The following is a 27,104-nucleotide window of genomic DNA, read 5'->3' as shown; positions in this document are numbered from 1 at the left end:
GCATCTCTCATATTTATTGATCGGATTGTTAGCAAATTTGTGTAAACTTCTGATTTAGTTGCTACGGCTATATAACAAACCACCCCAAACTTAATGGCATAAACAGCAACGACGTTATTAGGCTCCCAGATTCTGCTGGCCAGAAATTCAGACAGGGTCCTTGCTGGGTGTGACTCAGCAGCTGGCCTGGAATCACCAGAAGGCTCACTCACCCCCATGCTGGCCCTGGGCTCAGCGGGCCTGGAGACAAAGACTGCGAACTCCGGTGCCATCTCGGTGTCTACACGTGGCTTGGCTCCCTCACAGCACAGCTAGCGCAGGGGACTTGGAAGCTCTCATGGAGGCTTTCAATGAGACAAGGCATTGGTTTTCATGACCTAACCATGGAGTCAAGCAGGGTCAAGTCTCTCACATCCTACTTGTTGAGAGTGTCCAGCCCCCTAGACTCCAGAGCCGGGGAATTTGCCTCCACCTCTCAGTGAGGGAGTGGCAGGTTCCAGAATAGCACACGGGATAGGAAATTTTGAAAATGTCTTTAGATATTCAGAAAAATACTATCCACCACAATCTCTCTTAAGTGTCTCTCCCACCTGAGCGATGGCAGATGTGTGGGCTACTTGTAGCATAGAAACATAATAACTACTATTTATTGAAATTCCCATCAAATACAGGGAAAAGCATTCCAGACCTGATGGAAAACAAGAACTAAATCTTTCCCATAGGATTTATGTGTCCGACTGGACAAATTTTACAGACTAATTTCTGGCTCTGTATGTTTCAGACTTTGTTTCTCTTCCTCTACCCTGTCTTTTTCACAGTGGAACGTGACCTCTGGCCTTGCATCTTTGTGTCACAATTCCCGATGAGCTGGCACAGTGGGTGGTAGGAGCGTTTCAGAAGCTATTCCTAAACCAGAATGACTTGCAGGAACTTCACTGTACATGAAACTGATGGCAAACCACATAACTATGTCCCACTAAACCGAAATTAAATGTACCTCTAACTCCACTTCTCCTTGGCCAGATAGCCACAGTCACGTCAGCATTAACAGAGAAGATGAAAGAATGGGAACACAGTGGTCTCAGCCAGCTGCTTAGTTTTCCAAATTTTATGAACACATATGTATGATCACAAGATGCTATTGCGGGGTCCTCTCAGCACACGGGAAGGGCGTGTGAAAGAGGAGGACCAGTGTAAGCATCACTGGCTTCCCTGTAATAGACCTACAGTGCCTCTGCCTGCACAGCATCCATACTGTTTAAGTGTTAACTGTTACCATTGGCTCCTTTTCCTGACAGGTCTTCCACTTGTGGCAAGATGTGTACATTCAGCAGCTCCAGCGTCACATCCTCCCAGGTTCTTGTCCAGCAGGAAGCACAAAGTGCCTCTTTCAGTACTCCATGCACCAGGATTTACTGCGCACCAGCTTGGCTCATGAGTCCAGTGAGCCATGAGCTGGTTAGGTAGCCAGGCCGCATGCTGCATTCTTGTGGCTGGAGGTGGGGGTAACACCACCCAAACTGTGAGGGCTGAGCCTGGTGGAAGAGCTGGTTCTGTAGAGGAAATTTGGGAAAATAGAGGGTCAATGAATGCCAAGTGAAAAGCAGCTGGTAATTTACTGTGTGTGTAGAGCAAACTTTGAGAAGAGAGAGTGGTAGGAAGAGAGGGGAAGGCCAGCTAAGGGAGAAGTGATGACAGACTGGAAGATGGAGGTGCCCAAGAAGACCTCCTCGCAGCTTGGGGGGCCTGCTCAGATGAGCTCTGTAGGCACATCCCCCCCCTTGAGGGCTGCAGTGGCCTGGGGGATCAGCAGGTGGCTTCAAGCCAAGCCTAGCTGCGCCCACTGGCCCTGCTTCTGACTGACGCCCCCAGATCTCCTCTGCCTCTCTTCTGTCCTCTGACCTGAACTTTGTCCCCCTTGGCCCACCTCTCCCTTTCCCTGCTCCCTAATCATAGCTTCTTCAGAGTCAGGGGTATGGAGATTGGCAAGACAGGTCCTGAGTTCATGCAAATTGTATTTTCCATTTAATTATTTTTCACTTGTTCATAGACCATTGTTAATTTTCTTTTGGCTGATTCTGTAGTAATACATTTTATATCCATTTGTAATAATTTAACATTAATTCAGTTTCATTTGCCTTGAAATACAAATCATTGTTGTTCAATTACATAGTGAACTGGCAGTAAAATAACTGAATTCACATCATTTCAGGAGACCATTTAGTGTCACTGTGCACACCAAATAGTTTAAACCAGTTACTTACAGAGTTTTTCTGTAATGTTCATAATCTTAAGAGTTTCCTGATTGGTCTCTTTTGCCATTATTACAGTTTTCCAGTTGAGTCTAATTGAAACCCTCTGAACTCCTAGGACCAGCCAAATGGAAGTAGTGAGGGTACCGCTGAGGGCCCAGAGCCCGCAGTCTCTGACTGCTCGGGGCCTGCCCTCTGGGACTGCCCTTCTGCTCACACCCAGGCTCCGGGCCACTCGGAGCTGCCGAGGAGTTCCAGCGTCCCGTTTCTCTCTGATGCTCCGCTCTTCTTCCCAGAGGCTGTCCTGGCTCAGGCTGGGGCTGGGCTGTGGGAGTTCCTCAGCTCTGCCCCTTCCCATCCTCAGCCCTCAGCCTCAGGGAACCAGCTTCCTGCCACTGTCCCTGAGACCTGTCTCACCCGGATTGCTGCACCGGCAGCTCTGACACCCTACAGCTGGAAGGGGTGCTCCACCTGTGGGTCCTGGAGCTCTGCCAGAGGTTTCTGGAGGTGCTGGTTGACCCAGCCACTTGGGGAAGAGGAGAAGATGCTGGGCTGAGGGAGTGACCTGGAGGTGGAGCCCTAACCTGTTTATAGGATCGTGGCTCATTGGAGGCTGGCAGATGCATGGTCCCATCCCACTGGAATAGCTGCTGCCAGCCAGCCAGGGAGCTGACATCTTGGCAGGAGCTTGGAGTGGAGCCGAAAGGGTTGTCATGGAGAAACTGACACCTAGAGGACCATCTGGCCACCCTGACCAGGTAATAGTGCTGCCGAGCCCCTGGGCCTCTCTCAGGGTAGGCCTGGGGTTGCGTGAATTCCAAGAAGCTGACACAGCTGAAACCATGGTGATTGTGGGGAGGGCCTAGGGCCCAGGCCTGGGGTCTCTGCCCAGGGAGAGGCCTGGGGGAGATCAGATAAGGTGAGGGTTCTATGCTTGAGGAAGCAGAGTGTGTGGGGTGGGTGATCAGCATCCATAGAAGCAAGGACCTCCTCTCTCCACACTTGAGTGACCAGCCAACAGCCCCCTTACAGCCCCTTCCTGTCCCCCCCACAGGGGCTCATACACCGCATCAGAGAACACAGTGGCTGCGTGTCCCACCTGCTACCTGGAGGCAGGGCACCTCTGGGAACTGGCTGGAGCCCAGGGGCTACCCTGCATGTCTCAGGAGCTCTGCCAGCCCAGTGCCCATTCACTGCCAATTGTTTACTGGGAGTAAGAGATGCGGCTACACCAGGCCAAGAAGGCCTACAAACTACTCACCCCACTCCTACCTGGTGCTTCCCCTCAGCCCAAATTTCTTGTCTTCTGCCAGGAAACAAGGCCACGGGGACTGGCTCCTCCAGGCCCCCCTGGTGCCCCATCCTGTGGCCACGAAGGGGGCTAAGCATCCCAGGCTCTCTATCCTGAGGCATTTGCTTCATTTTCTGAACTTGCCACGCTTCTGGAGCCTTCAGGTGCTCCTGGGGCTGGCCAGACACCAGGGCGTCCTGGGGAAGACGGAGAGGGCTCCTACCATGGAAGGACAGCCCTTGCTGCACAGGCTGTGTCAGCCTGAGGTCTGGAGGGCCCTTACCAGGGCAGGCATCTGTGGAAACACCCTAGTGGGGCTCTCAGAGGAACCCCAATCTGCAGAAGCATGGCAGAGGAAGGGCTGGACAGCCTTGGTTCCGTCTGCTCCCCTGGTCAGGAGCCTGAGTGCCAGAATCCAGAGGTGAAAGTTTTTGAAGAATCCCCTTCACTGTCATCTCCCTGGGGAAAGCTAAACATCCTTCTCCTTCTACCCTCTGCCTGCTGTGGTCCCAGCCCAGGGGCAAAACTGAAGCCTAGGTTTCTGTGACCCTGGAGCCTACGCCTGTCCACACACCTGGGAGGCACCTAGCCTCCAGCTGAATCTCCCAGGGCCAGTGGATTTCAGCCTTCAAGGTGGCTCCTGGGCTGCGCAAGCCTCAGCGGGGGCCTTACCCAGCCTCTTTCCTCCCAGAACAGGGACCTGGAGCCTGCCATGGCAGCAGGAGCTGGGCTGGCAGGGCAGGCCGCGCATACGAGACTTGCTCTGTGCATACTTTCTGGGTGACCTGGGAGCATCGGCCCAGCCTGACTCAGGAGGAGCAGGGCCCCAGGCTGGGCCGGCAGCTTCCGCTCCTCTTCTCTCCAGCCTCCCTGCACTGCCCCACCGCAGGCCACTGGGTGCCAGGCGGGGAAAAGGGCAGCCTGCTTATTTTTCTCTTCCTGCTGAAGACCGCCTGGTCATAGATACTCTGGACTCCAGTCTGGGGACTCCAGCCCCCTCAGGCTCCTTGGACCACATGCCCCGTGAAGGGCAGGGGCCAGCACTGAGCTTCTCCACAGGGAGGAGGTGGAAGGAGGCCCCGGGGTCCCTGCGTGGGTGGAGAGACGGTGGCTGAGACTCTCAGCAGGGAGGCACTTCCAGGACCCTACAGGAAGCTGGGCTGGGGTCCCTGCTGGAGAACCCCGCCACGAGCAGCCAGGGTCGGTCGGCAATGAAGGCACTGCTTCAGATGGGAGAATCTTTCAACAGGGAAGGCGAAGCCCAATGCCCTCAGGAGGAAAGAATCATAGTAATTAACATGTTAGTTCAATTATCATATTTTTGTCTAAAAGAAATCTATGAAATTCTAGTGTCTGGATATTCACAGGGCAGTGGGCAAAAGTTGCATGCTTTTACAAAGAGGCTGGGAAAGTTGGAGAGCACAGTGGTTATGAGCTCTGGCCTTGAATCCTAACTATGTCACCTGCTAACCCTGTGACCTAGGGCAACTTAACTTTTTGGAGCCTCAATTCTCTCATCTGTAAAATGGGAGGAAATGAGAGTATTCTTTCATGAGGTTGTCAGGAAGATAAATCAAGTTCACATATGTAATATGCTTAGTACAGCACCTAGAAACATAACAAGCACTTAATAAATAGTAGTAAGAGCAATTATGTAGAAACTGTTTACTTTTTTGCTAAGCATTCTATAGGCATTAATACATTTAGCCTCAGCACACGGTGAGAGGTGGATACTATTATTATTCCCATTGCCTGTGAGGAGATGGAGGCACCAAATTTAGTGACTTGCGCAGGGTCACACAGCAAGTAGGTGGAGGACCAGGGTTTAGGTCGGGCTACGCTGGCTGGAGCCTGCCCTGACCACTCTGCTCGACTGCCCCCAGGAACAACCAGTCACTGTAATTATTGTCACTGCCATCCTCTGGGCGCTCTGTGTTAGTGACAATTTTCGAGTTGAAGAGAAATGGGATTTCACTCTAGGAAAAATATCCTATTGGGAAACTGGGCTTTCTGAGGTTGAGAGGCTCTCTGTGACCAGAGGAGATGGGCAACAGCACTCAAATTGGGCATGGTGACTGGCTGGAAAGTGAGCAGCTGGGAGCGCTTCTCAGCAGCCCCAAGTGGCTTCAGAGCAGCCTGCAGGCTGTGGCCCCCAGGATCAGGGAGACTGTGCTGCTGTCCGCCCCATCTCAGAGTTGGGGGACCCCAGCCAGCACCTTCTCAGTGGCAGGCGGGGAGGACCTGGGGCCAGATGTCCACAAAGTCATTAAATCCCTGCCAATTAAATCCTCTGCTTGAGGCCCAGAGGATTAAACTTTTGCTGGTGTCACTGGAGTTAATCCCTAAGAAGGGAGAAACAAGTCTACCTTGCTGAAGTGCTCTGCCAGAAAAGGGACAGGAATGACAAGACTCTCAGCATGAAGCCACAGGAGAGGGACGTGCAGGGAGCCAGAGAGCAGAAGTTCTAGGTGGCTTTCATGGCCCAGTGTCCTTTAAGGTTCTCTGTGGGGAGTGCAGGGGCTGGCGGGGCCTGTGCAGAGCAGAGACCAGCTCTGGGCAGGAGCCGAGATCTCCAGATCACACACAGAATGGGGCTGGTGGTGGAAGGGTGCCAAGCAGGAAGCGGCTTTGGTTTTGTCCCAACAGTGCCTGCCCGCCAGGCAGTGCTGAATGCCTGCTGTGCTGCACAGCGCTGCCTACGCCTCGGAGCACAGGGGCTGACCACAAGAAACGTATGTCAGGTGACCAGAAAAGTCCACCTAGCTGGGCCTCAGGAAGAAGGAAACCCAAGGCCCCTCTGCCCTCGGATCCCAGCAGTGCCAAGGACCTCAGCACTGGGGGACTGAGGGTGGTTCACTGCCCTGTCCCCAGCAGGACTCAACCACATCCTGCCTATCTTCTGCTTTTCCTCCTGCCACCTATGTCTATACCTTCTCTCTGTCCCTCGGGGCTTCTGCCCACTCAGTTTCTTCTTCCTCATCACTGGGCTTGTCTATAGGCTGATGTAGCCTTGCCAACATCTCAATACACAGTGACCTTTCACCCCGTGCTCATGGTAACCGCCTAATGCTCTTAGAGTTTCCTGATTCACAGCCAGGAGAAGGTGAGTGCCTGCGGCTGTCACAGACACGGGCTCCCAGGGCTCAGCTCCTTGGAGTCATGCGCCCACTTCCTCTCCATAGGGCTGAGGGTAGCGGGGATTCTGGGCAGGAAGGCCACATATTCATCAAAGGGCTGCCTCCCTGGGAGCTCTAGGAGTGGCAGACCCCCAGCTGACATGTCCAGTGTGGTGGCCATTCCTTAGCCCTCAGTTCCCCGCTTTCTCCACTACACTGTGCAGCTCAGGGACCCCCTCCCCTACAAATTCCACCCCAAGGTGGTCTGCCATGCCTTGACCACTATAGCCCAGAACCCTGGGCCTAAAGACAGTGGGGGGCAAACGCTGTTTGGCCCCAGCATCACCAAGCATCTGGGAGAAGCCTTGGTGCAGACTGCTGGGGCTGATGAATGAGCAGCAGGAACTCAGGAGTCTGCAATTTCTCTCCAGGAGGCCTCTGCCTGCTGGCAGCTCACCGTCAGGGTCCTGGAGGCGCGGGACCTGGGCTGGGCTGACCTCTGTGAGTAATTGTTTCCTGGGCTCTAGGGTGTAGGGCTGTCTGGGTCCAACAGGAAAGGCCTGGATGAGTGCCTTGGGGCTGGGCTGGACTGAGCTGCTGGTGGTGGCTGTGGAGGCCTAGGTGGGAATCTGGCAAGGCCCCCAGAGGTGGGATTGAGGAGCTATCTCTCACCATGGTTCCCTGATGTTGGCAGGGAGCGAGGCAGACCCCTATGTGACCCTACAGCTGTCAACCTCACCTGGAATGAAGTTTAAGACCAAAACAGTCACCAACTCCAGTCATCCTGTATGGAATGAGACCTTCAGTTTCCTAATTCAGAGACAGGTCAAGGTAACGGCCAGGGTCACCCACATGTGGATGGGCCAATCACCCCACAGGGAGGGTTGCTGGGGTGGAGTGCACCTTCCTCCAGAGCTCAGTCAGAGAAACTGCGGCAGGAGTGTCCTTGTGCCCCTGGGCATGCTGCGTGAGAGAATGTGTGAGCCCACCGACCAGCTGTGGGCCCTACCCCAGCAAACTGCCAGTCCTCTCTAGGCCCATCTATGGAATGGGGACAGTAAGATCCCCTCCTCCCCTCCAGATGGGGAGAGTGTGAGTTGAAATGAGATAATGCCCAGAAGGCTCCCAGTGCAGTGTCTGGGCCCTATCGTGCATTTGGAAACCAGCAAAGCACACAGCGGACTCTTTGAAAGAACTTTATTTTTTATAAAAACACAAATTAGCAGAGGGAAATTAGGAACAACTTTGCTGGATTTCCTTTTAGAGCTTTTAAGTTTTACCATTATTTTTATTTTGAAGTACAAAGTGTGGAGGCATAATCTTTTCAAGTAAGGGTTCAACAGGTGTGAGCTGCAGTTATGAGTAAATAATGTGCAAAGTTGCTGTCTTCGGTTCCTAGAATGTTCTGGAGCTGACTGTCTATGACGAGGACTCAGTCACAGAAGATGATGTCTGCTTCAAGTTTCTCTGTGATGTATCAGAAGTCATTCCTGGCAGGCTGCTCCGGAAGACCTTGTCCCTGCGTCCCCAGGTGGGTGGGGGTCCCCACCAGTCCCACATCTCTCAGCTTCAGGCTGAGCAAGTCTCATGGTTTTTGTTATCTGTTGGGATGTTGCTGGGCTGAACTCATTTACAGGAAGATGGAAACCTCTCCCAGAGATGTTTACATTTTAGTAGGAATGGAGAGAGTTTAACTTGACTGTTACAGACTGAATTACTCCATGCAGCAATTTTAGTCATCTTTGGGAGGAAGGTTTTGGGTGGTGGAGAACTTCCTGATGTCCCTCAAAACACAGCTCAATGTAACTAACCTTCAGGTAGTCACTGGTTCCATCACCCCACCTCACTGCCTCTGAGCCCCATGGTGCCAAGGCCTGTTTTGTGACAGGCTCTGAGCTCTTCTCCAGCTGGTGGAGACTGAGAGCAGGGGGGCCGAGATGGGGTCACCTCAGGAGGAAGATGAAATGGGTCTGGGGCATCTGCAAGCCTCCTTGGCCCATGCTCCTCGTCTGCCCCCTTGGCCCTGCCAGGGAGGAAAGTGTGTTCTATGCAGACTTACTGACTTACTCACTGGGGGTGACTCGACAGGCAGCCCATCTTTCCCTAAACCTCAGTTTCCAGATCTGTCAAATGGGAAGAGTTGTAAACCGTGCCTCCCTTAGAGACTGTTTGAGATGATGCAATAGTGCGTGTAAAAGAACTATGTCAACTCCAAAGTCGTGTGTCAATGTTGACAACTTGCTCATCTTTGATTTAAGGGACAGGAGGAGCTGGACGTGGAATTCCTGGTGGAGAAAACGTGAGTAACAATCACACAGCCCATGGAGTGTTTTCAGGACCCAGGCCTTATTTAGGGAAATATCTTTGCCCATATCTTCCCACTGGTGAGTCCAGCCAGGTTTCCTGCCGCTCACCTGCCCGCTCGGGCCAGTCCGGATGGGGGATCCTCTTAGAAAAACAAGGAGAGGAAGGTCAGTGTTTTCTCTGCCCCACTCTGTCCTCACCTTTTGCTGTTTAGAAGCATCTCCCCTCACCCTCGGTGGGATCCAGGCCTCAGGGTCCCTCCACAGCACCCAGGGAGCCCACATGCAGGCTGAGCTTTGGCTGTGAGAGGCAGGTCAGCACAGGACATCTGTAACTTCGCAGAGCCAGGCTGAATCTTTCGGTTTTTCCAGGTCAGACTGCCCAGAAAACCTCATCACCAACGACGTCCTTGTGGTAACCACTGTCCCCAGGCTTGTGGGGGTTTGTGGGGGGAGGGGCCCAGAGCAGGTGCCGGGGTTGGAGTGCGGACAGGCAGTAGCCTGGGCTGTGGACAAGGACAAGGCTTTGTGGGAAGACCGCCCCTGGCCTTCCAGCTAGGTGGTCACCTACAGCTGTGGTCGGGGCCTGGGGCTTAAGGGAACATGGAGAGAGGGGAGGCTGAGGCTCGGCTGAGAGCAGGCTTCAGCCCACGGCGGGATGGCTGAGGGAGCACTGGGGGAATGTAGGTGCTTCCTGACGCTATGCAGTCACCTGTGGTAAACTCGGTTCTTAGTCCTGGAAGGTGGTGAGGAAGTCACGCAGGCCAGGCCCAGGTCAGGTTGTAACACTGAGGTATCAGTGGGAGTTTCCGGTGTGGAGTGCTTCCAACCTGAGAGCTCTGGGATGGGGTCGGGGTCAGTCGGCCCCTCCTTGGGGCAGTAGAGAGTCCTGGTCAGCTCCCCTAAAACAGCAAGCTCATGACGCTGCAGTGGGCAGGGACAGGAGGCCAGCGATGCACTAGAAGCTTTCTACTCAAAGCAAGGTCCTGGACCAGTGAACAGATGTGACCCAGGGGCAGGGTCGGCCTAATGTGAGGCGAGTAGGGCACAAAGAGCACCAAACTGAAGGAGTCACCCACCTTCAGGATCATGCAAGTGCCTGTTGGATGGGCTAATGTTACTTTTTTTTTTAAATACACATTACTTTTTTAAAAAAATACACATTCAAATAGTCATACCTATGGCAGCTGCCTTTTATCTGAGGTGATGGAGACCAGCTGGTGGGCCGATAAACTCAGCACTTCTAAGGCAGAGGGTCAGTAGCAAGAGCCAAGAGGCCTGCAGACATCAGCTGGCAGGCATTACAGGGAGACTGTGGCAGCTCCTTCGGCAAGCCGTTTGCGTGGAGGACAGTCAGGAGATACTCTAGCTGATAACATGCAAAGGGTTTCTCTGGGCCATTCCATCATCCTGTGGGCCAGTGGTTGGGATGATATTCTCTGGGAGCAATTGTAATGGAAATCATCCTCCACGTTGAGAAACAAAGAAGAACTGTGGCTAAGGGCTGGGGGCTTTCAGAGATTCCAGAAGTTTAGCAAATCTAGGAGAGCTGGAGGTGGGGGTCGGGGTGGAGACAGCTCTCCTGGCTGCTCCCAGATATCTGGCTTAGCAGTAGCAGTGAAACTGAGGTGGGGTGAGGGGTTTCTGCATCCAACTGCACTCTGGACCCCACTTCTTGTTCAGTGTGGTGGATTTGGGACAGTGAGGCCCAGAGGGTGAAGTTGAGGGGACCTCAGCTTCCCCTGGACCGCCCTTGCCCACGAGGTGGTCTGCCCCAGGCCCGAGAGCTGTCATGCCTGGATGTCCGTCTGGACAGCGCGCCTGTGGTGGCAGGTGAGAGCTGCTCAGAACCAGGTCTGGCTTCTGCCTGGAGCGCTGGGGGAGGTGGGGTGGGCTGGGAGCCCGTGTGGGGCAAGAGGCGAGCAGCAAGGCAGAGCGTGCCTCTCTTCTTTCCCACCCAGCACAACAGTGACAGGTCCCTCTGGGCAGGTGGGTCCCCTGACCTGGGGGAGGGCAAGTTGCTGGAGAGGGAGTCCCATGTGGGTTGTAGGGCCTGTCAGGCCAGGGAGGACACTTCCCAGCATCCTGTTTACCTGTTTACCAGGCGCCTGGGCCTTGAACATGTCTAGGCATTACTGCCAATGTCCCAAGTCCTTGCTGGGGTTTCAGGCCTTTGCTCCCCCGACCTAACCTGCCCGCTGTCTCCCTAGATCTGGAGCTGGAGCTGGTGCTGAAGGGGTCGTATGAGGACACACAGACATCTGCGCTGGACAAAGCCTCTGCCTTCCGCTTCCACTACATGGCGGCCCAGGAGGCAGAGCTGATCGGACACCTAAGGGTGGGTCTTGGCTCTGATACACTCCCGCCAGCCCTAGGCTTGGGCCAGCTCCAGCTGCCATGGGCTCCTCCCGGCCTTCCTCCTTCCAAGGTCAGGCCCCATGGCCTTGCCCGCCTCCCCCAGTTAGGCACTACACTCTCAGCAGACAGAGAGGATCACCAGGGGCCTGGAGTGAGCGTGGGTTGCTGCTACGCCATGTCAGACTTTGAACCCTTCCATGGCCCCTCCAGTGATGCTTTTAGAATAAAATCTCACATCTGCACCCACAAGGCCCTGCGCAGCTGGCCTCTGCCCACCTCTGCTGTCCCATTTTGTTTCATGCTCCCCCTCGCTCCTGATGCTCCAGCCTACTCGTCTGCTCTCCGTCTTCCAACATGCCAGCTGCTTTCCCTGTTTTCCTCCGGCTCCTTCCAAGGCTGCCTTTTCCCCTTCCTCCCCTTCTTCTTCCTCCTTTCTTAGGTCTCACGCAAATGGCACCTGCTCAGAGGGGCCCTCCTTGACCCTCCATCTTCAATAGACTCACATACCCTGCCCTTGGGTGCTCTACCATATCACACTGCTTCTTTTCTTCACAACATTGATTAGCATCATTTCATTACCTGTTTCTTCATAAATTCATACACACAATTCAGTTAGAATAACAAATAAAATTAGCTATTATTATTTTTGTAATTACTAGTAATTATTATTATTATTACAATAATTGTAAATATTATTATTTTTATATTATCAAGGAAGGACTGTGTCTAGATTGCTGTTTACATAGTAAGGATTTATTGAATGAATGAATGAATGAAAGAATGAATGAATGAATATTTCCCTCCAGAGCTTCAAAAGCAATGGCTGGAATGCAGACAACTCAGCTGGACACATTACTGTGCCCCTGAGGTCTTTGGCCGTGGGGACAGAGGTGCCCATTGACGTTCCTGCTGCAAATGTAAGTGGCTTCAAGTGGAGGGGAAGTACAGTGTGCATAGAGATGGGGGAGCCCAGGGTCCCCAGGAGACACCCACACTCTGGTCAGGGTCTAGGACATTCTAAGGGGAGTCTCTTGCTTTGGTTTCAGGCCCCAGGAGTGAGGCTGCAGCTCAAGACTGAGGGCTGGTAAAGGACATACCTGTGGGGGATAGTAGGGTGGTCATGGGGCAGGGGAGTGCTGTGGAGAGGGTGGTCCTTGGGGTTGGGAGCAGAGAGGTTATTTGGCAGCTACTGTGGGCCTGGCCAACCAATGACCAAGCTACACGGGTGCCCCTGACCCTTGGATCCTCTCCTGCCACAGCCCTAAGGAGCTTTCCATACACCTGGGCTTTGATCTGTGTGCCGAGGAGCAGGCCTTCCTGAGCAGGAGGAAGCAGGTGGTGGCCAGGGCCCTGAAGCAGGCCTTGCAGCTGGACAGAGACCTGCAGGAGGATGAGGTGTGGGGGTGCTGAGGGATGTGGGTGCAGATACCATGGACTGGCCTTAAGGGAGTACCTGATTCCCATACCCTCTCCCACACCCCAGTCAGCAGAGCCTGGGAGGAGATATGGGTTGTGGGTAAGCTCTGGGGATCTTGCTCCATTTGGGGCTCTGTCCAGAGCCAAGAGCTGTCACTTCCTGGGGAGGGTCTGGGCACTAGATCTAAGCCTGACTCCCTCAGGCCCTAACCACACAGTGCCTTCCCTGGAAGCAGGAGGCAGCAGCCTCTGTGTCCTGGTTAAGCTCACCTGTGTCTGTGTGTGGCCCAGGTCCCTACTGTGGGCGTCATGGCCACAGGAGGAGGTGCCCGCGCCATGACCTCCCTCTACGGCCACCTGTTGGCCCTGCAGAAGCTGGGCCTCCTGGACTGTGTGACCTACTTCAGTGGCATCTCGGGTTCTACATGGTGAGAGCCCTGGGGACTGGCAGAGCGAGATAACCAGGCCCCAGGGAGGAGTGGGGTGATGTCAGAGGGCTCCTCGGCACGGGGGAGCTAAGTGGGTGTGAGCAGTAAGTTCTGATGGATGCTTGGATTTCTTTCACAAAAGGGAGGAAACAGACATTACATAGGCCCTGCCATAAACAAGGTGTTTCAGGGCGTCCATTCCATGCTACTGAGCAGGTGTAACGTAACTGGTTCAGAAGGAGCTGAGTTTGAGTCTCTGCAACACAACTGCCTGGGAGAACTGGAGCAACTTAATTTCCTCTGATTCTCAGTTGACTCATTTCCAAATTGGGGGTAATAGCCGTACAAACTCCCTAGGATTGGAAGGAGACAGCTCAAGAAAAACACTCAACATGTCTAACATGGACCAGGCGCTCCAAATTGGTAGCTCTTTCTTCTTTATTACCTCATTTAATCCTCACAACACTCTCTAGGATAGTTTCTCTGATTGTCCCTGCAGCATAGATAAGGAAATTGAAGTCAAGGGATGATATTTTACCAAAGACAACTTTGCCTCCCTACATTCCATTGCCTCTGATGAGGTGGGACTTCGCACTGTTAGAGATTTATTCCTTTGAGTCTTACTGAAATGTGACTTTAAGGAGTGAAAGAGGAGTAAAGTCTGAGTTTAGGTGACAGTTGTTGAAATGTGGCTAGTCCAAACTGAGATAAGTCATAAATATACAGTGAATTTTGAAGACTTGGTTTGAAAAAAAATAAAATCTGTTAGTTTTTTTATATTGTTACATGTTGAAATGGTAATTTTGTGACATACTGAATTAAATTAAAAATATTAATAATATTTATCTCTTTTTACTTTTATAAAATGTGGTTGCTAGGAAAACATATGTAGCTCAGATTGTACTTATATTGGATGGTGCTGCTCTAGAAGGAGAGACAGCCCTGAGACACATTTTCCAGATAGGCAGGGCCTTGGTGGCAGAAGGGACCTGTTGGAGAGGTCAGAGGTGGGGAAGGAGTTGCAGACCCAGGCTGGGCCTTGGCCTTCCACCATACTGCCCCTTTGCTCTCTCAGGACAATGGCCCACCTCTATGGGGACCCTGAGTGGTCACAGAGGAGCCTTGAGAAACCCATCAGACATGCCCGGAGGCACCTAGCCAAGAGCAAGCTGGAGGCCTTCTCCCCGGAATGCCTGGCACGCTACCGCCGGGAGCTGGAGCTGCGGGCTGAGCGGGGCCAACCAGCGACTTTTGTGGACCTGTGGGCTCTTGTGCTGGAGTTCATGCTGCATGGTCAGGTAGGGCACCTGTGCATGCAGGGCAAGGGGGAAAGGGTGGGCAGGGTGAGGGCAGCCCCACAGAGATCAGCAGGCTGACACCCAGATTTGCATTTCAGGCAGGCTAGGAGAAGCCAGGGCTGGTGGTTGAAAGCTGTGGGAACCGCTGTGTTTCAGTGTCTGCCCAACTTTGGGAAGCTGCCTTTTGAATCAGGCTATCCTTCAATTAATTGCCGTTAAACAGAAATCTCTGGATTTCCCAAGAGCTAGGGTCAATTAATGCCAAAGTCACTTAAGCAAACAAAGCTTTTGCATTGTGTTTAAGAGTTGGTGAGATTGCTTGAATAGCTTTTATTTATATTGCAATATGAAATGTATTCTTCATCCTTACAGACGTGTTAAAAACACAGACTTGAGCCAAATTTCCTGAGCTTAATCCCAGTGCCTCTTACTAGCTCTGTGTCCTTGGGCAAATTACATAGTCTCTCTGTGCCTCACTTTTCTCATCTGCACTATGCAGATGAAAATAGTACTTACTTCATAGGGTTGTTGTGAGCACTTAGTGGTACATTGACATAAGTAAGCATTATGGGTTAACTATTATATTTCTATGTTTTGTATCAGTATTAAGACAAAACTGAGCATATGTATTTTTTATACATTGCTTCTTTAAGAAAAGCTTAGTAAGTTAATGGCTGAATCTTACATTAACTACAATTATTAAAATCAGTGATTTTTTTCATACTATTGTTTTACTACGTATAATTACCTGAATAAAGTTTCTTTAAAGCATTTGAAACAACTAAAAAGTATCTTTAACATGCATAACAAAAAAGTTAACTATCATTATATTACCCAAGGAAGAATTCTTATTTTTCTTATCTTTGGGTATCAGGAGTTTCACCAAGAATGATTATCATGTAAGTTAACCAGACATGAATTTGCTTTGAATTTTTTTCTTTAAATTTTATTCTTGCTGGCAAGCAAAACACTACTTAGAAATTACCAACCATTCTTATTTTTTATTTATTAGTTTAAAAAATATTTTTTCTAAAATATTTATTCTAAAATATTAATATTTTTATTAAATATGCATTATGATAATCTTTAGACTTGAGAAAATGCATAGGGCATAAAGAGTAATGTAATGAATATGCATGACCTCACCAACCAACCTAAGAAATAAAGTGTCACAGAGTTGAAGCCACTTTTGGACCCCTCCCCAGTCCCATCTCCCTCCCACCCCCAGAGGTAACCACCATCCTGAATTTAGGTTTATCACCCCATACATATCCATAGTCTGTACACTTTATTATATTATAATTATGTAATAGTTTATGTACCTTTATTATATACTTTATCATATATACCTCTATTACATTTACTTTATAAATATATATATCCTTAAGAAAAATATAATATTTGCACAAGTGGTTCTGTGCAAATCTCCCTGTGCACATGTGTTAGATATTCTCTAAGCCTTGACGATATATACCCAGCAGTGGAATTGGTAGGCCATTGTGTATGTGTATCTTCAACTTTCTAGCTATTGCCAAATTGCTCTCCAAAAGTGTTGCATTAATTCAAATTCCCATCACCAGTGTGTCGTAGTTTCTTTTTCTCATCATGCTCTTTAGACTTCTGCATTTTTGTTTATTTTATGGGTGTGAAATGAAATTTTATGATAATTTTCCATTTCCTTGATTTTTTTAATGAGACTAATCATATTTTCAAGTGTATTTGTCCTTGGGACTTCCTCTTCTGGGGATCACCTACTCAAACCCTCCTCCATTTTTCTATTTAATTCATCTTTTAATATTGTTTGGTAGGAATTCTTTATATATGCTGGGTATTAATCCTCTATCAATTTCAATTGATTTTGATGCATAATTTTAATATAGCCTAATGTATTATCACTCTTCTCCTTATAGTGTGTGCTTTTAGGGTCTTCATTAAGAAACCCTTCCCTCCCCTAAAGTTATAAAATATCTTCCTATATATTCTTATAAAGGTTTTAAAGATTTGTCTTTTTCACAATTAGGCCTTTACTCCACCCAGAATTTATCTTCAGGTATTGTGTAAATATGAGTGCAATTTAATTTTTTTCCATATGGATAGCAAACTTTGCCCAATATCACTTGCTGAGTTATTTCCTCCACCGATGGGCGATGCTACTCCTGCCATGTGATAGCGTTCATATACTCATGGCTTTCTTCTTGGGCTCTTTCTGTTCCTTCCTAGTGGGGCTGATTCTCTGTCCCTGCGCCAGTTTGCACTGGCTTAGTTATACTATGTTGGCCATGAATCTTGGTATCCTATAGGGCAAACTTACCGCCTGCCACCTTGGTTCTTCCCAGGATTGCCTTGGCTATTCAGTGCTTTGCGTTTCTACATGCATAACAGAATCAGCTAGTTAATTTCTCTGTTAAATGTTGTTGGGATTTTTATTGAAATGGCATTGAATTTATAAAGCCAAGGTGATTAGTTAAGATATTTTTACTAATAATTCTGATGTATTCTTCAGGTCTACTGTTTTAAGTTCATGGGCAGTTTTGAGGGTGTTGTGTTTTACCAACTGACTTTTCTGCCTGGTGGTAGCAATTACTATAGAGTGAGAGAAGCTTGTTTTAACAGTTCATTTTATGAGGTGCTAGAAAATGCAGTTTGATCCTAGGTTATAAAAAGGACTTTTATTTAATTACCATTTGATCCTCCAGTAATGACTTAATGCATGGTTTTATGTACAAGGTTCATAGTCATTTTTAAAAAGACAAACTTAATTAGTTGTTTTTTGCTCACAAGAATAAAAATTCTTGTGGTATTATTGAGTAAAAATGCATTCCTAAAAATGAGCACCCATGATACTTTTAAAATTCTGTCCCATTATAAAAAATTGTTTTTCTTAGTAATTATGTTTCTTAGCTTTATCTCTTAAAGCTAACATTCATTGTATGCTTTTAAAAACTTCTTCATTCAGGCAAATTTAATATTGATTATAAATTTAGGTCTTTAGATAAGAAAAAGTATTTATCATCTCTATACTAATCTACAGTACCCAAAGTCATTTAAAAATGTCAGAAAATATAACTCCGTTCAACACACATCACAATTTCATTAAGTATTAGAAAAATATTATACCCTGAATTTTACTCAGAACAACTTTATCAGTCTACATACTTCTATACTATTGATTCAGTTTTGGTAAAAAAAACTGCTTATAAAATATGGTATAAGCAGTGCTTCTCAAACTATCTCTTTGAAACATTTTTTTTCATTTGCTGACAAGCACTGAACTTCTGAGAAGCTGCTCATCATTCCTCAAGAAGAAACTCATAGTTTTCCTCTTATCTTTTCCTGTGCTACACGGGCTTACATGTTTTCTTTGTCTCTGGACAAAGGTTTTGCACACCCGTTAGTCCCACCCTGTCCAATGCCAGACTCAACACATCACCACCCCTGCACCAGCTCCCACACTTCACGTGACCCCTTGGGTCCTCAGAGTGGTGTTGCACGGGGTTGGGGGCCCCCACTAGAAGCAGGGGAGCTAGAGATCCAGAGGCCTGCCACAACTTAGCAGTGAGCTGTGGAAAGGAAAAGGACAGCGGGCACTGTTTCAGGACATGAAGGAGTGTGCAGCCCCTTTCTCCAGGGTAGTAATCTGGCATCTGCAGTAAAAGGGCATTATCCCTCATCATACATGTCAAAAGATCAGGCAAACAGGATTCCTGAATTAAAGGACTTTAATAAGGGAAATTGCCGGTATTAATCAAGCCACCTCCTTCCTCAGCGCACATACGCATTCACACCTGCAGCACTGACTCGTGGATATCTCGACTCCTCAGTGCTGGGACTTGAGCCATATCTGGGGATTTTCCTGTGGATTCCCTGTAACTCAAGTCATACTGGGTATCACTGAAGAACTGGGGAAAAGATGACTGTGGCTGACACATGAGTGCTCTGAGTGACAGAGGGCTATGGCGGAAGAGGCAGGAAGCAGGGTATGCGGAGGCTGCTGTGAGTGTGGAGGGGGCTCCTTGTTGGATAGGCCGGGCCGGAATCCTGGACCACACAGCTGGCTGAGCATCAGAATCACCTGGGGAGATTTTTAAAAATGCAAATTCCTAAGTGGTTTCTGCTGATTATCAGAAAAGACTCAGTAATCTGTTGAACATACTCTAAGGAGATTGGATGGTAAAGGCTGATGTCAGATGGTAAAGGCAGGTTGGGACCCCCCTGGCTCTAGATGAGGTGCCTTCCGGCTCAGAGGGCCTGAGGAGCGATGGTGTTCATGGTACGCCTACTGCTCTGCCAGAAACGACCCAGGGCCTTCCTAAGGTGGGGCTCCAGGCAGCCTCTACCATTAACCTTGCTGACACCTGAGATGAACGCTTTTTACGTCTCTGGCCCGGGATAGAGCAAGACCTTTCTTTGCCCCTAGAATTCCATGAGGCTCTGTGGAGGCTCCCCCAAAAGGCAAGCCATAGTCCTTGCCATCAAACACAGAACTTGGAGTTTTATTAAAGAGAACATTCAAACCAGAAGGTGAGAATAAACAATTGGGTACAACTTCATACTGTGTGAAGCAGGAGCAAATGAGGTAAAAGGGGAGGGAAGGGTGTCAGGAAAGCATCTGGGAGGGGCTGAGCCTTGAACTGCTTTAAGGTGAAGCTAGAAGGGGCAGCCCATCCTCTGGCAGAGCTTACAGTGTATACTAAAAGGAGCCTCCTGCTTCCTTTCTGGAAAGCAATGCGTGTGTGCAAGCACATGAGCACGTGTGTGCCTTTGTGTCTGTGTGCCAGAATCCCCATCCACGCCACGCTTCAATCCATAAAGATGGGGCCACTGGCAACACAGGATGCAGCAGTGGAGTGTCACTGTTGACACGGCAGTCCTTGTGAATGGCACTCTCTGGAGATACACAGTGCATGACCTTCGCAGCCACACATGGCTACCCTGCATATGGGGCTGGTCCAAATGTGGGGACAGGAACCAAAACTGAATGTGTGTACCCGCCCATGCCACCCAAATCCCAGTGGCAGAGCTGCCTCCCCACCACCGGCCTGTGCCCCCACCCTGCCACTGTCCCGGTGGAGTCGCTGTCTCCAAGGTGCTCCTACCCTCACTTATCTGCCCCAGGTGATGGAGCAGAGGCTGTCGGGACAGAGAGCTGCACTAGAGCGGGGCCAGAACCCTCTGCCCCTCTACTTGAGCCTCAACGTCAAAGAGAACAATCTGGAGACCCTCGACTTCAAGGGTACAGTTCTCAGTTCTGTCCACTCTACCCTCCAACACCCTCCCCCACACAACCCCCACACACCCTTCCTCTGCACCCTGCTATGCTCCAGAGAATTCAAACAGGAAAGTCCTGCACAGATTTCCCAGCCTTCTGGAAGGATGGCAACCCATGGGCTGAGGAGCCAGCCTGTGGCGCTCCCTGTCCTGGAGGTGGGCGGAGTGGGGATGTGGTCAAGGGGCTGGGGCAGGAGTGGTCAGCTCAGGAGCCGGCCAGGCAGAGAGGAGGCTGATGCTTGCTGCGGGGCAGTATCTTTGGCCCCTATGAGAACTGGAGTGCCTACACCTCAGCTCACTCCCCTCTGTCCCTGCCTCTCCTTTCTGCAACCTTAGAGTGGGTGGAGTTCTCCCCCTATGAGGTCGGGTTCCTGAAGTACGGAGCCTTCGTCCCTGCTGAGCTCTTCGGTTCCGAGTTCTTCATGGGGCGGCTGATGAGGAGGCTTCCCGAGTCCCGGATCTGCTTTCTGGAAGGTGAGGGGTGGTCACTCTGAGGGCCCTGACCAGTCCTGGGCCAGGTCTCTGACTGCACAGGACTCCTGCCTCAGGTCTAGCAGAGCCCCCAGGTGAAGGCCAGGTTGGGCTATGGGGAAGAGCCACTGTACGGGCAGCCCCCTCCGCCTCCCTTTTCCATGCCCTTTAGGGGTTGGGGGCCGGGTCTGAGGCTGAGGCCTGCGGCTGACCTCTCCTGGGGTTTTGGCCTTCAGGCATCTGGAGCAACATTTTCTCCCTGAATTTGCTGGATGCTTGGTATGACCTCAGCAGCTCCGGTGACTCCTGGAGGCAGCACATCAAGGACAAGATCCGGAAGCTGGGTAGGAAAGGGCCCAGTGACGGAGGCCTGGGCCCAGGCCGCTTCCCCTTCCGACCTGGGGCTGGGGGGTTGCCATCAGAGGGGAGACAGGGCCAGATGTTTCCAGGCTCCTCACTATACCTACATCTGTTTTTCTGGGCCCAGAGGAGCCCCCTTCCTCCTTGAGGACCTCCTCATGGCCAGACACCTCATGGCTACAGCCCGGCACGGCACTGGCTCAGGCATTTAAGGGCTTCCTGACAGGAAGGCCCCTCCACCAGCACAGCTCCAACTTCCTTCAAGGCCTCCAGCTGCACCAGGACTATCGTGGCCAGAAGGACTTCTCCACCTGGGCAGGTAGGGGCCACTGCTGTAATGAGGGGCGGCTCCAGGTGGAAGTGGGCCATGGCTGGGACTGGCAGAGGCCTTGGGAGTCACAGCACCCACCTCTGGCCTTGGGCGGGTCTGGGGCGGCATGAGCATTCAGGCAGTGACATGATAGGAAGCTAGGACAGAGGCAGGACGGGGACGTGGAGGCAAACGCAGTCTGAAGAGGATGAGTAGATGGTCTGTGGCAGAGGCACTACCCCTGACTTCGCTGCCTCCCCCACCAGATTGCCAGCTAGATGCCACCCCTGGCCAGCTGACCCCTCAGGAGCCCCAGCTCTGCCTGGTGGATGCCGGCTACTTCCTCAACACGAGCTGTCCCTGCATGTTCCGGCCAGGCCGCAGGCTGGACCTCATTCTCTCCTTTGACTACTCCCTCTCCTCGCCTTTTGAGGTGCCTCCAGTCCCCCCATGGGAACCCCCAACCCTCTGCTCAGCCAGGACAAGCTCCAGGGGCAAGCACTGGCCACTGGGCCACTGGCCCAGACCTTCTGTGTCCCTAAGGAGAGGGAGTGTGACAGGCTCTGACCTGCACACTTCTTCCAGGATCCTTCGTGTGGAGGTGCTGGGTCCTGGACTTCCAGGACGGGGAACAGGGAGGAAGCTGTCAGGCTTACCCTAAGAGGAATGCAAGATGGAAGTAGGAGGAGACCCTGGCCTGTCCACATCCATCCCCGAGGGCCTCCCTGGCTGGTGGTGGCAGCTGGGGGTCCGGGGAGATGTTGGGGTGGTAGGTAAGGCTCTGATACAAAAATGGGTCTCCTGCTGAGGACCTTTAGGCTCTGCGATTTGAGTAACCCAGCAACAGCAATCCCAAATGGGGTGGTGATGCTAGATCTGCAGCCCACAATGAGGTTTCAACCAACAACACTGCAACCCACTGGGATGCTTCACCTCCCTCCAAGGCAGAGGCACGATGTAGCTTGACTGGGCCATGAACAGGGTAGAACCAGGTTGTCTTGACACTGAGCAGTTGGTTTGGGCTGGAGCCACCCTAGAGTGACTCCACTCTGGAGCACTGACCTAGATAACTGGGAAGTAGCTGGTTCTCCCTGGGCCCCCCTGTCCCCTACCAGGTGCTGCAGCAGACTGAGCTGTACTGCCGGGCCCGGGGCCTGCCGTTCCCCCGAGTGGAGCCCAGCCCGCAGGACCAGTGCCAGCCGGGAGAGTGTCACCTCTTCTCAGACCCCACCTGCCCTGACTGCCCTGTGCTGCTGCACTTCCCGCTGGTCAATGCCTCCTTCCAGGACCACTCAGCCCCCGGTAAGGCAGCCCCTCCCTCCCTAACAGCCTGGCAGCCCGGATCCTCAAAGGCACTGCCCTGGGCCCTCTGGTGCCCCTGCAGCCAGCAGAGAGGAGAGCCTTACGGCTAGTCCCGCCCACTTTGCAACACAGCAGTCCTGAGCCCAGCCTCTGTTGTGGGTGCCCGCATCCCTGCAGGGGCTATCTTTTTACAAAGTCACTGTGCTGCTGTCCTCTGTCATGACCCCAGACTCCTTCAGCCTTACCCCCACAATCCTCCTAGCCACCCCCGGGGCTCCTCTGCTCTCCTGCTCTGTGGGGGGATGTACCGGAACCCCGCATCCAGGGCCCCGCCTCCCTTGTCACCATCCGCAGCCATATCTGCCCTGCTCAGGCACCAAGATGGAGGACTTCATGAAGGCTCTGCAGGCAAGACAGGCAGGGAAAAGAGGCCAGTCCCCTCTCTCTCAGGTTCCCCTGAACCTCCCTGGGGGCTCATTTGGACTGTATTGCCCCACCCCAGCCTAGGCTGGCATCCTTTCTCTGGGAGCTGGACCTCTACTCTGGGGCCGCTGAAATCTAAGCCCTCATCACCTTCCTTCCAATCTTCACCTCCCATTTGCTGGTCAGACTTTTATCTCCTTTTAGTGGAAAACCTACTTTCTGCCTTTGGGCATTATTCCTGGCTTTCTCATTCCCATAATTTCAAACCTTCCAGCTTTATTCCTTAAATGCTCAGCCTAGGTCTTAGCGGTTCTCTTTCTCTCTTAACAAAGATGGGTTTTTGCAAAGCAAAAGTCCTTTGGTTTTCAGACTCTTGTTTCCGTTGTGAGTTTTAAGATTCCATTCACTAACCTAATTGACTTTGTTTTTCTGGCTGTTTCCACCTTACCCCTGATGGTGATACAGGAAGATACCACAGGGCTGCCTACATAACAGAAGTGTAATGCTACAAGGAAATGTGGGGCACGGCAAACTTCTCATATCTCAGAATAGTATCCTACTAATCACATTATATTTCTGGGCAAAGGACACAGAGGGTTGGGAGAAAAGCAAGGAATCTCTTCAGTGGGGAGCAGCCCATCGCTGGGCCTACCTGTGGAGGCCTCCGGGTCCTGCCCCTGACCCCCTCCCCCCCGGGCAGGTGTGCAGCGCAGCCCTGCAGAGCTCCCAGCTGGCCAGGTGGATCTCACTGGGGCCACCTCGCCCTACTCCCTGCTCAACATGACCTACAAGGAGGAAGACTTTGACCGCCTGCTGCAGCTCAGTGACTACAATGTACGGAACAGCCAGGTCACCATCCTGCAGGCCTTGAGGACTGTTCTGGAGCACCACGCTCTGGGGGCCAAGCCTCCAGGGGCACAGACTTGAGGCTGTTCAAGGGCCCCAGGACCCTGAGGGCCACACTCTCACCCCCTCGGGCTGGGGGCTTAACCTAACTGCAGCTGGACACAGCCACAGCCCTCACAGGGCTCGAGTTCCCGGCTTTTCCAGGCCTGGGCCACTTCTGCAGCTGGTTGCACTGCCCAGAGGGGGCTGCTTCCCACTCAGAGTTCTCCCTCACCTTCAAAACTAGTTCGATGAAATAAACCCCTTACCAGGCCAGTGGATAGAACAGCTGGTCTGACCACAGAAACATTCACATGTAATTATTTTCATGCCTAAGCAGAATGGATCTGGGGTGTAAGCTGGAGGTATCAGACCATGAGCAGGGATGGGCATGGCAGGGGATGGCATGACTGAGAGGTGGCTCCAGGCATCAAGAATCACAGTATATCCTGAGAGTCTCCTCTTCTTCCTCCTCCTCCTCATTCTTCTTTTATACTATTTTAAAACAATTTCAGTGAGATAGAATCCACATACCATACAACCCATCCATCTATAGTGTACAATTCAGTGGCTTTTACTGTATATTCAGAGTTGTGTGACTATCACCACCATCAATTTGAGAACATTTTCATTACCCCGCGAGAAAGCCCTCATCCCTTAGCTGCCATCCTCAAACCCACCCTCCAGCCCTAGGCAACCACTAATCTACTTTCTATTTCTACAGATTTACTTACTCCAGACATTTCATATAAGTGGAATCATAATATGTGGCCTTCTATGTCTGGCTTCTTCCATTTAGCCCAAGATTTTCAAGATCTATGCACACTGTAGCATGTACTGGTACTTCATCCTTTTTATGGTTGCATAATATTTCATTAATAGCTATATCACAATTTATTCTTCAGTTGATGGATGTTTGGATTGTTTCCACCTTTTTGGCCATTATGAATAATGCTGCTGTGAATATTCATATACAAGTTTTTATGTGGACAATGTTTTTAATTCTCTTGCACATATACCTAGGAGTGAAATTGCTGGGTCATATAGTCAATTTCTGCTTAACCTTTTGAGGAACTACCTGTTTTTCAAAGCCATGTTGGAGCCAAGGGCAGGCCACCCCACTGTGCCATTGTGACATGCAGATTATTTCAGAGTTGAGAACGATCAAGGCACAAAAAGACCCAGAAAGAAACTTTGACCTCCCACCCCCCAACTGCATAAAAAGAATTTAGAGGACATGCTTAAGGAAGAGAGCTATCACATTAGATAGCTATATTATAATGTAAACTAGGTGTGGTAGACAGGGAGGGGTGTGGCTGAATCTGTTAAAATTCCTCTTTGTGTCCCCTCATTGTTTATTTTTTCTGTGTGGCCCAGGAAACATTTGTTCAAACATTCACTCTTCATATCCTGTGAATTACTTTCCTTTACCTTTGAAGTCTCAGACGCCTATCCCATATATACCTCATTCTCCCTGTCTTTGGAACCCATGTCTGTGGATTCTCCATACATATGTAATTAAACTTTGTTTTTCTCCTCTTAATCTGTCTCATGTCAATTTGATTCTTAGACCGGCTAGAAGAACCTTGAGGGATAGAGGAAATTTCTTTCTCCCCAACAGCAGCTATACAATATGATATTCCTGTCTGTATTGTATGAGGGTGCAAATTTCTCTCCGTCTTTGGCAACACTTGTTATTGTGTCTGTCTTTTTATTATAACCTCATAAGCATTTCCCTAATAACTAATGATGTTGAGAATCTTTTCACACACTTATTGGCCTTTTATATATCTTCTTTAGAGAAATATGTATTCAGATATTTTGCCCATTGAAATTGGATTTTGTTTCTTGTTGAGTTATAAGAGATCTTTATATATTCTATATATAAATGCCTTATCCAATGTATGATTTGCAAAGTTTTTCTCCCTGTCTGGGGTTGTCTTTTCACTTTCTTGACAGTGTTCAAAGCACAAAAGTATGGGTTTTGTTTTTTTGTTTTTTTGTTTTTTTGATGCCACTTATGTGTATTTTCTTTCTCTGTTTGTGATTTTGCTGTCATATTTAAGGAACCATTGCCTAATCCAAGATCATGAAGATTTATACCTATGTTTATTTTGGTTCTTGTACAGTTATAGCTCTCATGTTTAGGTTTTTGATCCACTTTGAGTTAAGTTTTGCACATGATGTGAAGTAGAGGTTCAACTTCATTCTTTTGCCTGTGGATACCCAGTTATTCCAGCACTATTTGTTGAAAAGGCTGTTCTTTCCCCATTGAATTGTCTTCACACCCTCATCAAAAATCAGTTAGCTATAAATGTGAGGGTTTATTTATGGGCTTATTTCATTGATCTATTTGTCTAGCCTTAGGTTGATAACACACTACTTGATTACTATAGCTTTGTAGTAAATTTTGAAATGGGGAATTGTGAATCCTCCAATTATTATTATCTCTTCCTTTGCAAGATTGTTTGGGTTATTTGGGGTCCCTTGAATTTCTATATGGATATTAGGATTAACTTATCAATTTGTGCAAAGAAGATACCTGGGACTTTGAAGGGATGAATCTATAGATGAATTTGGGGGATATTACCATCTTAATACGTCTTCAGATTCATGAATATGTGATATCTTTAATTTGTTTCAACAATGTTTTGTAATTTTCAGTGCACAAATCTTACACTTGTTTGGTTATATTTATTCCTAGTCTTCTATTCTCTTTGATGCTTTGTAAATTGAGTTATTTTCTCAATTTTAATTTTGCATTGTTCATTGTATTTGTAAAGAAATACAATTAGTTTTTGTATATATTGACCTTGCAATCTGTAATCTTGCTGAACTTATTTATTAACTCTAATAGTTAATATCTAATATAAGTAGAGAGTTTTCATCAGTTTTTTTTGACTTATTAAAATTTTCTACATGAAAGATCATGTTACTGCAAATAGAGAAAAAGATGGTTTTGCTTTTTTCTTTCTGATCTAATGCCTTTTATTTATTTTTCTTGCTGTGACTAGAACCTCCAGTATAGTGTTGAATAGAAGTGGTAAGACCAGACATCCTTGTCTTGTGTCTAACGTTGGAAGGAAAGCATTCAATCTGGAACCATTAAGTATGACATCAGCTGTGATTTTTCTTAGGCACCCTTAGCAGGTTGAGGATGTTCCCTTCTCTTCCCAGTTTGTTAAGGGTTTTTTACCATGAAAGCCACAGAATTTTGTCAGATGCTTTTTCTGTTTCTATTGAGACAACTATGTCATTTTTTTCCCTTTTATTAATGTGATATATTGCAATAATTGATTTTTGGATGTTAAACCAATAGGGCACTCGGAGGATAAATCCTACTTGGTCATTTAATGCTTTTTCTGTATTGCTGCCACAGTCATTTATGATCTCCCAACTCAAAGGGACACACACACACACTCACACACTCACACAACTATGGCTGCCCTGGCCCTGGGTGGGTATCACAGTGACAGACCCTGGTTCTGGGATTGCCCTCAACTGACGACCTCTCCACAGGACCCTCTTTCCTCTGCCTCTTATGTATTTGGTGTTATTTTTATTCTAAAATCTCTCCATTTTATCACAAACTTATTTGTCAGTGGTGTTGATGATGGTAGCTA

The 27,104-nt window shown here is 49.6% G+C and overlaps 1 protein-coding gene across 2 annotated transcripts; it reads left to right on the top strand.

Annotated features, from left to right (window-relative positions):
• The first annotated feature begins 2,855 nt into the window (after window positions 1-2,855).
• PLA2G4D (phospholipase A2 group IVD) lies at window positions 2,856-25,183 on the top strand. Of its 2 annotated transcripts, none has more exons than XM_036923751.2 (20): window positions 2,856-3,010; window positions 7,091-7,160; window positions 7,354-7,490; window positions 8,059-8,190; window positions 8,918-8,958; window positions 9,335-9,377; window positions 10,741-10,795; window positions 11,173-11,300; window positions 12,127-12,237; window positions 12,367-12,404; window positions 12,580-12,715; window positions 13,028-13,164; window positions 14,240-14,462; window positions 19,578-19,695; window positions 20,067-20,204; window positions 20,438-20,545; window positions 20,689-20,880; window positions 21,138-21,304; window positions 21,987-22,173; window positions 23,297-25,183. In XM_036923751.2, exons 1-20 carry the CDS (start codon window positions 2,966-2,968, stop codon window positions 23,521-23,523), a joined length of 2,433 nt encoding a protein of 810 aa, XP_036779646.2. In that variant the 5' UTR covers window positions 2,856-2,965; the 3' UTR covers window positions 23,524-25,183. The 2 variants fall into 2 exon arrangements, with proteins under 2 accessions (XP_036779646.2, XP_057344710.1); XM_057488727.1 differs by having other exon boundaries at window positions 22,528-23,433.
• The last annotated feature ends 1,921 nt before the right edge of the window (window positions 25,184-27,104 follow it).

Source organism: Manis pentadactyla, chromosome 11 (genome assembly GCF_030020395.1).
Source record: "Manis pentadactyla isolate mManPen7 chromosome 11, mManPen7.hap1, whole genome shotgun sequence".
In the NCBI taxonomy this organism is placed as follows: domain Eukaryota; kingdom Metazoa; phylum Chordata; class Mammalia; order Pholidota; family Manidae; genus Manis; species Manis pentadactyla.
This window is presented reverse-complemented; position numbering and strand designations above follow the sequence as displayed.

What these genes read in the sequence shown, in the direction of transcription:
- PLA2G4D (XM_057488727.1), top strand. Translation starts at nt 2,966, where the DNA reads ATGGAGAAACTGACACCTAGAGGACCATCTGGCCACCCTGACCAG. An exon ending in CCTTGTCCCTGCGTCCCCAG is followed by an intron (nt 8,191 to 8,917) that starts GTGGGTGGGGGT and finishes CTTTGATTTAAG; the next exon opens with GGACAGGAGGAGCTGGACGT. An exon ending in GGCATCTCGGGTTCTACATG is followed by an intron (nt 13,165 to 14,239) that starts GTGAGAGCCCTG and finishes TTGCTCTCTCAG; the next exon opens with GACAATGGCCCACCTCTATG.